Here is a 14,578-nt window from a genome sequence, read left to right on the forward strand (position 1 = left end):
ACCTACCAAGGTTTGCTTTAAAGTAAACCTGACCTTGCCTTAAATACATTTAACGCAGCTACCGTTCTTAATTAATGCCCAACACTTACTTTTTAAACTGATCACTGGTGCCAACTCTGCCTCTTTTTCAAACTTTTAGGAGGGGAGTGCGATCTTTGAGCACGTCACAGGGTGCCAGTCACTACAATGGCACACGCTCAAGCTACTGTCAATCAAGGTGCTGGAGAAGGGAGGAGCATGTGGCTTGCCACTGTAGGCTCCTGGTACTATTTTAATGTGTGGATGCATGCAGTGTAGGGACACTTGGCTGCAGTCCCAGGAAAGATCAAGCATGCAGGGGCGGATACATGGGACCATGCAAGAGGATGAAGCCACTCCATAGCAGGAACTGGGGGAGAGTCCTTTTTTAAACATGGAATGCAACTACAGGTTTTAAAAGAAAAACACACAGCAAACCTGGTCAGAGGTCTTCAGCACTACAAGCCTTTTACATGTCATGGTTTAATAACACTTTAAGCTTCACGTCTCCCGGCATTAATCACGGTCTATGTCTGGGCAAGACTTAAGCTAGCCAAATTGTTTTTTTTGCAGATAACAGATTCCTCCATCCTCAGTAAACAGCGTTCTTTATGGGTGTGCCACTGTCAGTAAACTCGAACAGTGATGGAAGCTGATTTATTGTCGCGAAAGGGTGCTGACAGGGATACCCACTGTGCGAATTTAATACAGTGTAGGGCCAGCTTTAGCGCTGGGAGAGGGAGGGGTTTCATCTCAACTTGCTCAGTAATCAATTCCCCATGTACAGCCAGGTTCTTGGATCCTGTTGGATCTCTGCAACCTCTTATATGGGGACTACCATTGCTGACCACCTTGTAAAAAAATGCTAGTTGCCGAGCTGTTATGCTGACCCACTGTTTTAAATACATTAATTTACAAACTTACAACAAGCAAGTATATCAGGAAAGAAAAATGGCAAAACTACCTATCTGCATGCTTGTTCCAGGTCAGTAACTCAAAGTTTTAAAGCAAAATAGCCAGGACGACAGCAAGGTAGCTAACATTTTTGAAAGTAGAGGTAAGCTATGACAGCATTTACGTTCCTTTCTGTCTGTTTCCTACTGATTTATACTCTGTAGGTTTGTATGGACATCACTTTCACATCCCTTTCTGTAATTAGCTTTCTCACCCATATATTTGCGCAGGGGCAGGGTCTACTTGACAAAGAATAAGCAGAACGCTTAGAACAAATATGAACAGTCATAAATGTGAAAGTATCTTGAATAAAACAAATCAGCAAAAATTAAATACATTAAAGAGAACAAAAAGACAATACAGACTGCAGTTATTAGTGATTAGTGGCATTGAAAAAAATGTTAAATGAAGGTTATTACACAAGGTGCATGCAACTTGAAGAGTATGCAAATAACAGATTTCTATCTGAATTATGGATGCACCCATACCGTTTTTCAGTTTTGAGTATAAGTACCGATTTTTTTTCTGGTACTCCCCGATATCCAAAGTCCCATTAAGGAAGCCGGGCGGTGTGTAATGGCTCGCAGGGTGGAGTGTAATGGCTCGCCGCCCGGCTTCCTGATACTGGCAGTTCCGCTATCGCGATAGGTTTGTAATCAACACCGGTGCATCCCTAACCTGAATTATAATTAATCACTTCTGAGCAAAGCTCTTCTCTAAAATGAGAGGACATTTTTTTTCTTGGCAGTAGCCATACTTTCTTCCAAAGAGAAAATAAAGGGACACTGAAAGGTGTCTGCTACTCAGTCAATGAAGGATGCAAGGCAGGTCGTTATTTGTATTTTCGTTTGTCATGTTTATGGATGAGATCAAGAATTTGTTCTCCGGTCACCAATCGGTCTTTGTCCTGATGCTTTCTCTGCTCTAGCCTTTTCTGCTCCAGGACATAAGGGGAGTTCAGTAGTTGAGGAGGAAGAAGTGAGCCAGTGGGCTGCACCCTTTTCACCAAGTCCCAGAAGAGGTTCTTGTTATTTTTATTAATAAATGTAATAGCAGTTCCTCGGTTGCCGAGTCTTCCTGCTCTTCCAATCTGTAGGAAAAAAAAAGAAACTTTATAAACTTTACCAGCAGAGTTTTTGTTACCAGCACAGTAATAACCAACAGGGCTCTAGTGCCACCTTGTGGATGTAAGCTCACCACCAAAGATGAAGATATTTCTTCCTAAATCAAACCATCAGAGGTCTAGTGGTGCCTCAATGGGTCAGGGCTGTTTTGGCAGCAAAAGGGGGGCCTACCCAATATTAGGCGGGAGGCTATAGTGTTATGGCTGATTGATGTGTATTGGTGTGTGTATGTGTATTGGTGTGTGTGTGTGTGTATATGTATTGGTGTGTGTGTGTGTGTATGTGTATTGGTGTGTATTGGTGTGTGTGCGTGTGTGTGTGTATGTGTATTGGTGCGTGTGTGTGTGTATGTGTATTGGTGTGTGTGTGTGTGTATGTGTATTGGTGTGTGTGTGTATGTGTATTGGTGTGTGTGTGTGTATGTGTATTGGTGTGTGTGTGTGTATGTGTATTGGTGTGTGTGTGTGTGTATGTGTATTGGTGTGTGTGTGTGTATGTGTATTGGTGTGTGTGTGTATTGGTGTGTGTGTGTGTGTGTATTGGTGTGTGTGTGTGTATTGGTGTGTGTATTGGTGTGTGTGTATTGGGGTGTGTGTGTGTGTATTGGTGTGTGTGTGTATTGGTGTGTGTGTGTATTGGTGTGTGTGTGTATTGGTGTGTGTGTGTATTGGTGTGTGTGTGTAGATCACTCTCAGGAGCCCAATGAATTGAAGCGTGGTACCGTGATAGGTTGCCATCTGTGCAATAAGTCCATCAGTGAAATTTCCTTGCTACTAAATATTCCACGGTCAACTGTTAATGGTATTATAATGAAGTAAAAGCAACTGGGAACAACAGCAAATCAGCCACAAAGTGGTAGGCCACATAAAATGACAGAGCGGGGTCAGCTCATCCATTGTGGGGTTGTTTTTCAGGGGTTGGGCTTAGCCCTTTAGTTCCAGTAAAGTGAACTTTTAAGGCATCAGCATACCAAGGCATTCTGGACAATTTCATGATCCCACCTTTGTGGGAACAGTTTGGGGATGGCCCCTTCCTGTTCCAACATGACTGCGTACCAGTGCACAAAGCAAGGTCCATAAAGACATTGATGAGCGAGATTGGGGTGGAGGAACTTGACTGGCCTCAACCCAAACATGCAGGTGTAGTGTAGATCACTCTCATTGTGCCGGAGCTTAGATTGTTGTCCAGCAAGCTGAAAAATCTTTGCGCAAGGTAAGAATGAGAGTGTAATTATTACACCTTCAAATGTTATTATGGCAGCCTGTTATGTAGCCAAGATACTGAGCCCCCATATAGTGGGGAAGTTTTATAGCTGCATTTGACCATGGTGACTCTTCAATAAACAATGTCATGTCTGCTTCAAAGATGAAAAAGTTAATTGATCAAAAAAATATAAAGTACATCATACTATAAAACTGATATATTTACCTGATGGACATATTCATCCATACTTGAAGGCATGTCAAAATTCACCACCAACTTCACATTCACCAAATCCAGACCCCTCCCGAGGACTCCAGTGCTCACAACAACATCATACTCTCCCTGGAGCAATCCCTATAGAAAGTGGCAAATAAGAATGATTAAAAAAGAGCATATACATAGCAGTGAAATCGTGAGACATTCCAAAAATAATGCATTAAAAGACAATTTAAATATGGCTGGTCCAATATTTAGTCACGTTTCTTCACTAAACAAAAATAGTGTCTGTAAAAGAACACAGGTGACACTCCTGTCCCACTGCCTATGCTGTGGTAAATATCTTCTGCCTCTGATACGTCGGGGAGAATCTGGGAGATATCTAGTGCTCTCTGTTGTTCCTGTAGCTGACCGCCTACATCACTATAGGACACAATAATGATATATAGGTTTGGCCAAAATAAAACATAGCATGTGTTGGATGCAGAAGATTCTTTGGCAGCAGTAGAGAGCAATGTTTTTGGGGCGTGTGTGGTACACCTAAGATCGACAACTAGTTAAAACACTGCTGTCTGGCCATAGCTGCTGCCCCTGCTCCCTAGCTGCTATGCAGGCTTTGAACTCAACTTGGCTAGGAGTCTTTAACCAGTTGACATCCGCGGTGTTAAACCCCCTTCCCATTTAGGCCATTTTTCAGTATTCAGCGCTGCGGTACTTTGACTGACATTTATTCCGTCATGCAGCGCTGTACTGAAATGAATTTTATACCCTTTTTTGGGGACAGATAGAGCTTTCTTTTGGTGGTATTTATTCACCACTGGGGGTTTTATTTTTTTACTATATTAAGGAAAAATTACCGAAATTTTTTTTAAAAAAAACGTTTCCCCTATATTAAATGATAAAACATTTATTATTACCCAATTTTTTGGTAAAATATAAAAGATGGGGTCACGTCGGGTAAAAAGACACTAAACATGTCAAGCCTTAAAATTGCGTGAAGGTTAATGCCTTCTGTGCTCAGCAACAAAAAGGATATTAGATCACAATCTCAACAACGAATGTTAAAGTCTTTCAAAAAACAATCCTCCTCATATACAACCTCATAGTTAAAGCATGTTTACAACTGTTGGATATAAAGAACTTTTCTGTTCATTGCATTGCCATTCTGCCACATCCCATAAAGGCCCAGAAGGATTCTTTTTTGTATAGGAACCCCCAATCTTGCACATCATATGTACATCTTGACTTCTATCTAAAGCATGCACCCCAACATTCTACTTGGAACCCACAATTCAAAGGTCACCACAAGGCATATCCACAAGAAGAGGTTAGCGCTACAAGTACACTTTTAAAAATGAGTTTACCTTGAGTATCTTCGTTCTTTCAGTCTGGGGTTTATCAGAATGGATAGAAACACAGTCTAGTTCTGTAATCTTATGCACAGCTTCACTGAGGAGATCTGCTCCCAGTCGGCAATCCACAAATACCAAGATAGGGGGTTGAAACAGCTTTGAATCCTAGGAAAACAGAGATAAGCATGATATACAAATAACACAAGCACGCTATGCTGTCAAATACATTCATGTTACAATTCATTAATAATACAACACAGATGCAAGATATCCAGAAATTGTGCCATTATTTATATTTTCATTTTATTTGAAAATGTCATTGCTACATATCTATGTATATAAACATTAGCAACCGTAATCGATGTTCCATTACACATTTTATTGAAGTTTAAAGGCTTAATTAATTTATAATGAATGTGTATCTGCTATAATGATTAGTATTTTCAACTCTGATTTGCTTATTTATGAAAATAATCATTACAATAACTACCAATCAATAAAGCATATTTAACTGAGCCATAAAATGATAATTAAAGCCTCCGTGTCTTTTTTTTTGCATATATCTACTGCTAGCAAGCAAGTAGATATAAGCAAAAAGCGTTAAAAAAAAAAAAAAAAAGGGTTAATACTTACCTGTGTCTTCCCCGCGTGCTCCCTAAAATGTGAAAATTTTTGGGCAGGCGCATGCGCAGATCACATTTTCGGCCGGCACACAAGGAGAGATACAAGGTAAGTCTATAGACGCGTGCACCCGCATGCAGACACCGTGGGACAGGAAGTGCCAGCAAGCTCAGAGGAGTCAGCGCTGGATCTGAGACTCGCCGCAGAGCTGGAGGGACAGATGAAAAGGACAAGAAAGAAGAAGATCGGATTAAGAAACATCATTTAAAAGGAGAACTATGAGGTGAGTGCTTTTCAGTCACCTCATAGTTCTAGCCGACCTGCGACAATGAGACTGTCACAGGTCGGCTCAGTAGATCGGGAGGTGAGCGAACACATACCGGCGTTCGCTCACCTCTCGATCCTGTCACGGCTCTCTGCCATGACAGGGAAGGGGCTGGATTCCCCCCTCCCTGCTCCGATCCGCCAGCGCTGACTGGCGGAACGGACGGGGGAGGGGCGGGGAAACAGCTGGCTCTGCCTCTAGATAGGCAGAGCCAGCTGTAAGTCACGCAGCTGGGCGGATCCCGGCACAATTGTGGGGATCCGCTTCAGCTGCGGCGTCTCAGTATACCGCGAGCAGTAGCTCGCGGTATACTGAGCCTAGGGTGACGGGAGGACGCTAGTTTGTGTCCTCCCGTTACCCTAAGGAGAACTATGGGGAAAGCCTTAACACGATAGTTCTCCTTTAAGGTAAGTGCTGACATTAAAAAACATTTTTGACTTTAATGTCACTTTAAAGTGATACCCTAGGCAAACAGCTGAAGATTACAGCTTTATATTACAGAAATGTTTTACCTGCTTTTTGTAATCCTTTAGAGACAATTTTGTGAATTACAGACCTAAGCCACATTGCACAGAAATAGGATTTCCTATTTCAGCAATTAGGCTTCCTATGTCATCGGTCTGACTCCAGATTGTTAATTGGACAATTAAATGAGAAGTGAGTGAACAAGGAAAGAGTAAATCTGAACCAGAATATAGTAAACTAGAAGCAAGAGATGTGCAATTCACAAGATTGACTGAAAAAAATTAGGAATCGTCTTTGTTTGTAATCATAAATGTACACAATTCAACTGGGGGTTTAGCCGTTTGCCTGGAGTTCCACTTTATAAATATATTATTATTTTAGTTTATATTCGGCCCATAATGACCCTTTTAAAGCTTCACTTTATGACTATAGACTACAGTATGTGTGATGAGCTGTAATAAAATATCTAAGTGGTCCAGTTGCTTTACTACTCCTGTACATGAAATGGTTTGTATCCGGGTACAATCTTAATGGAACCTATACATTTCACAACCACATAATCTTTGTCTGCCATCGATTGGTGAAGGATCTTCATGAAGACAATTTGCTAGAAAAATAAATTTGCTCCACCAAAGTAAATGAACAATGGGCATCCTCTGTGCTTAAAGGGGGTTACATTGCATGCAAGAATTGGCACAGCACGTTGATGACATTTCATATGAAGACAAAATACAGAAAGGTACATTTTACATGTGTCATAAAGAAAGTCCCACCCAGATCCTCTGTTGGATAACAATCACCATATGAGATCTTTAACAGTTAACCATTCACATATGAACCCAATAAACATAACGATTGAGTATTATTTTACTTACATTCAGTATTTCAAAGAGCTTCTTTTTCTTTGAGGGCTCTTCCACCCACAGTACAATTTGACGCACATTAGAACATGGTTGGTTCTTCTCCCCAACAGTGATTCGCACAGGATCCCTTAAAAGCTGCTGGGAAAAGGTTTCAATGCTGGTGGGAATGGTGGCTGAAACTAAGATTGTCTGATGATCCTGCGAAGCCTGCTCAAAAATATCAAGCACTTGCTGTTGGAATCCCATCTTTAGCATTGTGTCAGCCTGGGAACGTAAGAAAGACTAGTAAATGTAATTCACCAAGGTAAAAAAAAAAAATTCCCAATTTCACACCATATAAATCAATTCTTATTTTCATTTCCAGAATGCTGGGTCAATATACCAGTGTTATATACAGAACTGTCTGACAGTTTTGAATGTCAACCCTCCTGTACAACAGAGGCTGTCTTTGAAGTTCCATTACTGCTCCATTCTAAACTAATACCCAACCGTGTTAATATCTAAGCATGGCCATTGACAAAGTACCAACCCTATTTACTACAGATGCACCGAAATGACATTTTTAGTCCGGAACTAAAAACTCTGACAGGCCAAAACCAAAACACTTTTTTTTTTCTAACTTGAATTATTTTGTAATTATTTTTATTACGTTACTGTTAGGGCTTTTGGGCAAATATAAGGGGTCTGAAAAGACCCCTGATATCTCCTTTTAAAATAGACAAAGAGATTGAGGACACAGAGTCCTCAATCTCTTTCTGCAGCCCCTGTTATGAAAGAACAGGAAGACTCTATACTGAGTGCTCCTGCCCATTCAAAAACTGTGAAGATACCATCAGTTACTCCACAATCATGAAAGTGATGTAGAGCACTTCCTGTTCATTTAAAAAAACTGGGAACACAGTAAGCATATTGCCTCAGTTATTTGCAGACACTCAGCGATCAGCCCAGATCGCTAAGTGCTTGCAACACGCTCTTCATCCTGCTTGCCTGTCACAGGAGGCTAAGCGGGGTGGTGCAGGAAGAGAGACAATCACACTGCAACCTACATGAGGGCTAAGTGTAGTAAATGTGGTCCTGCCAGCACACTGTGTGCCCTTCAGTGAAGTGGCATTAGCATTATTTATATCTCTGGTGCTCTGTTGAACTTTATTACCAATCATAAAAAATAGGATGTCCTTTCCACCAACCAATGAGAGCAACAGGTCTTATGTTAGGCACATAGGATAAAAACAGTGTCACAGGCCATGAAACAAATCAAGGAGATGCATAAACCAAATTGACCAAAAGACTGTATACTGACTGTATACCAAGGGCGCAGCCTTGACCATTCACCCCCCACGGCACTTCCCGTCTATTTCAAATTGCAAAGTCAATAGCAGGCTGGTTATTGCACCCGCCCACTGAGCAGAGGAGCGCCACAGGAGGGGGGGTGCAAGTAGCTGGTCTTGCCTAGGGCACTTAATAGTCTAGCACCGGCCCTACATATTTAACATCTTAGCAAGCTGGACAGCCCTAGCAATATGGTTATGGGTGTCCCTTGGACATGCTTGTTTAGTGTCCAGTCCAGATATAATATATATGTGGTTTTGCATTTGTACCAGAACAAAATGTCTAGGAGTCCTTATATACCTTATATACGTATTGTAGTGAAGAGCTAGTTAGTCTAACTTACACTGGAGCAGAACTGCAAAAAAAACACGGAAGTAGTTTCATGAATAACTTTTAATAACACATACTACATTACACTTACCTCATCCACTATCAGAACCCTAAGTTTAGTAAGGTTTACAGAATCTTGGTTAAGTATTTCTAAAAGCCTTCCAGGAGTTGCTATAATGATCTATAAAAAAAAAAACAGATAAAAGGGGTCAGTTGGACTATATTGATAGAAAAGCAAGAAGAAGCACTAGGCATAGTAAAAAAAATGTTTCCCTTCCTGGGGACCAGAGCAGTTTTGCCATTTTTGCTATGTTTGTTTAACCATAATATCCATCTTCCTCATGTATTACACCTACACATTTTATATACCGTTTTTTAAAAGGACAAAATGGGCTTTAATTTGACATGACATATGCATATATACATTTTGTTTATTTTTTGTTTTATAAAAATGTTTTACAAAAATGCAAAACAAAAACACATTTTTTCACAGCTTTGGCAATAATAATAATTAGTGTAGCTAACAGAAAGTAATTCATAATAAATTATTTTATTTATGTCTGGGATTTAAGTTTATTTGGGGAGTTATAGGTCACAAAATACAAAGGAGTAAAATATAATTTTAGTGTGGACCAATTTTAGAATGTGGCATGTTTTTCTCCCATCTTTAATAGCCTCCTCGGCACAATATTGTCTTATCATTTTTTTATTACATTTTTTTTTTTTAAAATACTTTGACCTTTTTAAAAATATTTTTCTTTTTTTTACATTTTTAAATTGTATTTCTCTTTTCAAACTAGGGGGCATTAAGGGGTTATTTTTTTATTAACAGGGGCTTTGATACTTAGTATCTCCGAGTAGTATACAATATTGACCTCAGAGATACTTTGTATCACTTTGTAACACACAGCCAGCTCTCGTAGCTACTCAACACAGTGAGCTGCTGTCGGCTGTATAACTGTCACGGCGGTTAGCTCTCACCGTAATCACAGGACTGTGGCCAACTCATTTGCTGTTGAGGCTCTAACTCGGACCCCATCCACAGCAGCAACTCAATGAGTTTCTGGTTCCTTCACGGACCAGCGCTCATTGTACTAATGACGGAATTATCCCATCATCGGTTAACGAACTGAACGATCATGACTGGATAACTCTGTCATCAGTTGGGAAGGGGGATAGCCGCCCAGATCACTTGTGGCAGCCTGCTTGTGATGATTGTGCCACACATGTTGGGTATCACCGCGAACATCGCATTGAGGGCAATAATTATAGGGCCATAATTCATGGTTAACAGTAAACTGATGACCTTTGATAACTGCGAAAATCTGATGACTTGACTGAAAAATAAGTCTCAAATAATACTGCATTCATATGTGCTCCTCTTCAGCAGCCTAGGATTGCTATAGCGCAGCTTTACTTCTCAGTTTGATGATATGTAACACACTGAGCAGCAAAGTCCTGCCTCTTTTTCCTTAAGCTCTACTTATTTCGCCATGTCTCAGCTTCAAAAGAACAAAAAACACAAACAAATAAACAAATAAATACATATTTGTTTTGCCAAAGCTGTTTAATGGCATTATTGTTTCTTTGAAATATATTTAATTTATTTATTTATCATCTTCTGGATACATGAACTGTTTACTTTGTATGGCTTTGGTTACCTGCACATTTTGCTTTAGTCGATAGATCTGAGGTGGTAAGGGCATTCCTCCAACAAGCAAAGCAGTCTTCATCTGGGGAATTTTAAACATTAGCTCCTGTGCCTGTTTCTCAATCTGCACCGAAAGTTCTCTGGTGGGAGTCAAAATCAGAGCAGCTGGAGCATCTTTCTAACAAGGGAAAAACAAAATGATTTTAATTATACAGTACCAATAAATTCCAAAGCACTTCAGAGACCATTCACATAAAGTATATATATTGCCAAAACAATGTTTTAAGTTAGATTGGATAGAATGGGGAATGGATTAAACATTGGTACGATTACTTGTTTATCGTCTGTCCCCCCACTGCGGAGATTTCACTTCAGTTCCTGCCCTGAAAATGCAACAGGAAGTGAAAGGAAAACTCTACATTGTGAGTTTTGTTAGTAAAACAAAGGGGCTACCCCTGCACTGCAAGGGTTATGTGCTCTTTTTGGTCTAGGGTCTAAAATAAAAAAAGATATACTCACCTGATCTTCAGTCCCAGGGTGGTGACTGCTCACCTCTCTCCCCCTCTGGAATGTCCCTCAATGTCTTCACATCTAATACAAGTGAATAAACGTGATAGCATCACAGGACCTTAGACCCCTGGAGCCCAGGGAAGAATAGGCTGTGGGGACTGGTCTAGCAGTCAGACAATACAGAGAATTATATATTTTTTATTTTAGACCCTAGAACAAAATGAGCACTTAGCCCTTGCAATGCAGGGGTAGCTCTAGAGTTTTTTTTATCCCTGTTTCCAAGGTAACTCCCCATCTAGCTCACCATCAGAGATGTGCGTAAGTTTGGTGTGAGCCAGGTTCACCTAAGCAAAACTGTCAGTCACACATCCCCTCCCAGCCTAATCAGCCGGGGCATTCCCCACCCTGCAACCACACAACAAATAAGAAGGGGAATGCCCTAGCAGCTGCTGATTGGGTCATGAGTCGGATAGGTCACTGACAGTTTTGTGCAGGCTCAGTTCGCCGAGGCCTAGAGACAGAAACACATGCACACAGTTTGTCCAGTTTATGGCATTGACCCCCCCCTTGGTATTTCTTTGTAAGAGGAACAGAAACACACCTAGAACAACCCCCATAACGTGCGGTGCTGTGAACTGTAGGACATGGCATTGGGCACAATCCTATGAGAATGCTGACTTTGGACTTGACCACAGACCACCATTTCTATACTGCTTTTCAACCATACTTCAAAATACAATTCAAAATCAACATAACAAGTAGGGATTAAAAAAAGTATAATGGTATCTAATAGTAGCAAACTTCAGCATAAGACATGCTTTTTTTTGTTGTTAAAGAAATACCTGTTCCAGAGAATGGATGATGGCTGGAAGAAGAAAAGCTGCTGTTTTCCCCGAGCCAGTGTCTGCACTCGCCAATATATCGCGCCCCATCAGTCCAACAGGCATCATTTGCATTTGGATTGGAGTAGGAACATCATATCCAGCTCTTTTTATATTTACACAGAGTGCAGCTGGAAAGCTTAAATGTTCAAACTCTATGATAGGTTTGCACACCTCATGACCTTGCACAGACAAGCCGAGCTGCTGCCTTAGATGGTCAATCTGATCTTGCTCCAGCTGGGCAATAAATTCATGTTCAGTGTAGGAGTAAGAGGTGTCATGGTGGTTAGCTGTAAAAGATGAAGACTCGGCATCCATGGGCTGACGTGAGTGAGGCATATTAGATGCGGTACATAACTGGACCTGTCCTCCATCAGTACTTTCTACAGGCTGGTGCTCAAGTGGACTAGCAGTGTTCTGGGGACAGCGGTCCTGAGCCTGTAATATGTCCCTTGCTTTGCACTCCAAGCTGCAAACATCATGTTCTGTCTGATCACATATATATTCTCCATATCTCCCACATACAACACACACTGGTTCCCCCAAAGCAGGCCAGCGCTGATGTTTGCTAAAAGATTTGATAGGTTCTTCCTCTATGACACGTATATCAGCAGTGGATGGCCCAGAAACACCAGCGGGTGTAGATATTGGGTCGGAAACTTGATGGGAGACATCTGAAGAGGAGGATGGGGTTGAAAAAGGACCATTAGGCACCACAGCTGGTGAATCAGGAGAAAATACCGACGGATGAATTTCACTGAAGGCAGCTGCTGAAATACTGGCATTCCCCGAGCCAGTGGGGGAATTAGGAGACACAGAATGAGAAGAGCTGGTCACTGGTGGATGGGTAGAGGAGGCAGATACTGAAATGATGGCACTCCCTGAGGTAGTAGGGACATGAGGAGACACAGGAAGAGGAGAAGAGCTGGTCACTGATGGATGGGTAGAGGAGGCAGATACTGAAGTTACGGCACTCCCTGAGGTAGTAGGGACATGAGGAGACACAGGAAGAGGAGAAGAGCTGGTCACTGATGGATGGGTAGAGGAGGCAGATACTGAAGTTACGGCACTCCCTGAGGTAGTAGGGACATGAGGAGACACAGGAAGAGGAGAAGAGCTAGTCACTGATGGATGGGTAGAGGAGGCAGATACTGAAGTTACGGCACTCCCTGGGGTAGTAGGGACATGAGGAGACACAGGAAGAGGAGAAGAGCTAGTCACTGATGGATGGGTAGAGGAGGCAGATACTGAAGTTACGGCACTCCCTGGGGTAGTAGGGACATGAGGAGACACAGGAAGAGGAGAAGAGCTGGTCACTGATGGATGGATAGAGGAGGCAGATGCTGAAATTATGACACTCCTTGGGGCAGTTGGGGAATGAGGAGACACAGGAATAGGATACGAGTTGGTCAATGAAGGGTTAGATGAGGAAGATGCTGAAATTATGACACTCCTAGGGGCAGTTGGGGAACGAGGAGACACAGGAAGAGGATAAGAGTTGGTCAATGAAGGGTTAGATGAGGAAGATGCTGAAATTATGACACTCCTTATGGCAGTGGGGGAATGAGGAGACACAGGAAGAGAAGAGCTGGTTAATGAAGGGTTAGATGAGGAAGATGCTGAAATGATAACACTCCTTATGTCAGTGGGGTAGGGAGGAGACACAGCAAGAGAAGAGTTGGTCACCAATGGATGGTTAGAGGAGAAGGATGTAGAAATGATGGCACTGCTTGAGGTAGTGGGGGAAGGAGGGGATGCAAGTAGAGAAGAGCTGGTAACTGATGAATGGTTAGAGGAGGAAAATGTAAAAATGATGGCACTCCTTGAGACAGTTGATGAATGAGAAGACACAGGAAGAGGACAAGAACTGGTCACCGATGAATGGTTAGATGTAGAAATTATTGCATTCCCTGATGCAGTGGGGGAATGGGGAGTCACAGGGAGAGCAGAAGAGGTGATGACTGATGGATGGCTAGAGGAAGCAGGAATAAGAGTAGGTGATGACTGTGACTGCTCAGCAATGGACAGAGACGATGAAGGAATGTGAGCAGCAACAGAGGAGCTATGTGGGGTAGCTTCGGATGTGCCCTCATAGCTCCTCTCAGTGACTCTCCTCTTCCCCGCACTCTTGTCAGCCTCTGTCCGCCTCTTCACAGCTCTCGGTACAAACATTCTAATCCCCACCGGCGAAATCTGATCATCACATCCGAAACAAGAGCACAACTTCCTCTATGTCAGTCACGGCCAATAGCGCACAGCGCTGTCAGCCAATCAGCTCCGCCTCCTCCGTCCTTACACGCCGGCGCTGAGTAATGACGCCACGTTTCCCATGTACACAGAGAGCTCCATGGTAGTGCTGTGCTGTGAGGGAGCAGTAGTTGTATTGGCTTTTCTCTGTATTGAAATTAGTATATCTGCACACATAACCCCGGCTATATCCACTAATAAAGCTCAGTCTACACTGTCACATAGTAGTTTGGGTTGCTTGGACTGAACTAATGAGAATTTGGAGATACAAGGAGCTCAGATTGGCAGGCTTAAAGTGACATTAAAGTCAAAAATATTTTTCCCTCCCCCAATGTTAATTAAAGCACATACCTTAAATGATGTTTCTTAATCCAATCTTCTTTCCTGTCCTTTTCATCTGTCCCTCCAGCGCGGGTCTAGGGTTGCCACCTGTCCAGGATTCACACGGACAGTTCGGGTTTTGAATGCTGTGTCCGGGTTTCATGGCAG

The 14,578-nt window shown here is 42.1% G+C and overlaps 1 protein-coding gene across 1 annotated transcript; it reads right to left on the reverse strand.

Moving 5' to 3' along the window:
• Positions 1–1,784: 1,784 nt before the first annotated feature.
• DDX59 (DEAD-box helicase 59) lies at positions 1,785–14,014 on the reverse strand. Its single transcript, XM_018569510.1, has 7 exons — positions 11,804–14,014; positions 10,462–10,629; positions 8,892–8,981; positions 7,154–7,405; positions 4,880–5,032; positions 3,525–3,653; positions 1,785–2,062 (listed from the first exon to the last, which is right to left on the reverse strand). Exons 1-7 carry the CDS (start codon positions 14,012–14,014, stop codon positions 1,805–1,807), a joined length of 3,261 nt encoding a protein of 1,086 aa, XP_018425012.1. The 3' UTR covers positions 1,785–1,804.
• Positions 14,015–14,578: the final 564 nt, after the last annotated feature.

Source organism: Nanorana parkeri, unplaced genomic scaffold (assembly GCF_000935625.1).
Source record: "Nanorana parkeri isolate BGI_ZX_2015 unplaced genomic scaffold, ASM93562v1 scaffold1346, whole genome shotgun sequence".
Taxonomy (NCBI): Eukaryota; Metazoa; Chordata; class Amphibia; order Anura; family Dicroglossidae; genus Nanorana; species Nanorana parkeri.

Excerpts from the sequence above, each read along its gene's own strand:
- DDX59 (XM_018569510.1), bottom strand. The coding sequence starts at position 14,014 with ATGTTTGTACCGAGAGCTGTGAAGAGGCGGACAGAGGCTGACAAGAGT. Across the intron at positions 10,630-11,803 it reads TCATCCATTCTCTGGAACAG|AAAGATGCTCCAGCTGCTCT; the intron begins GTATTTCTTTAA and ends TTCCCTTGTTAG. Across the intron at positions 5,033-7,153 it reads AGCTCTTTGAAATACTGAAT|GATTCAAAGCTGTTTCAACC; the intron begins GTAAGTAAAATA and ends CTGTTTTCCTAG.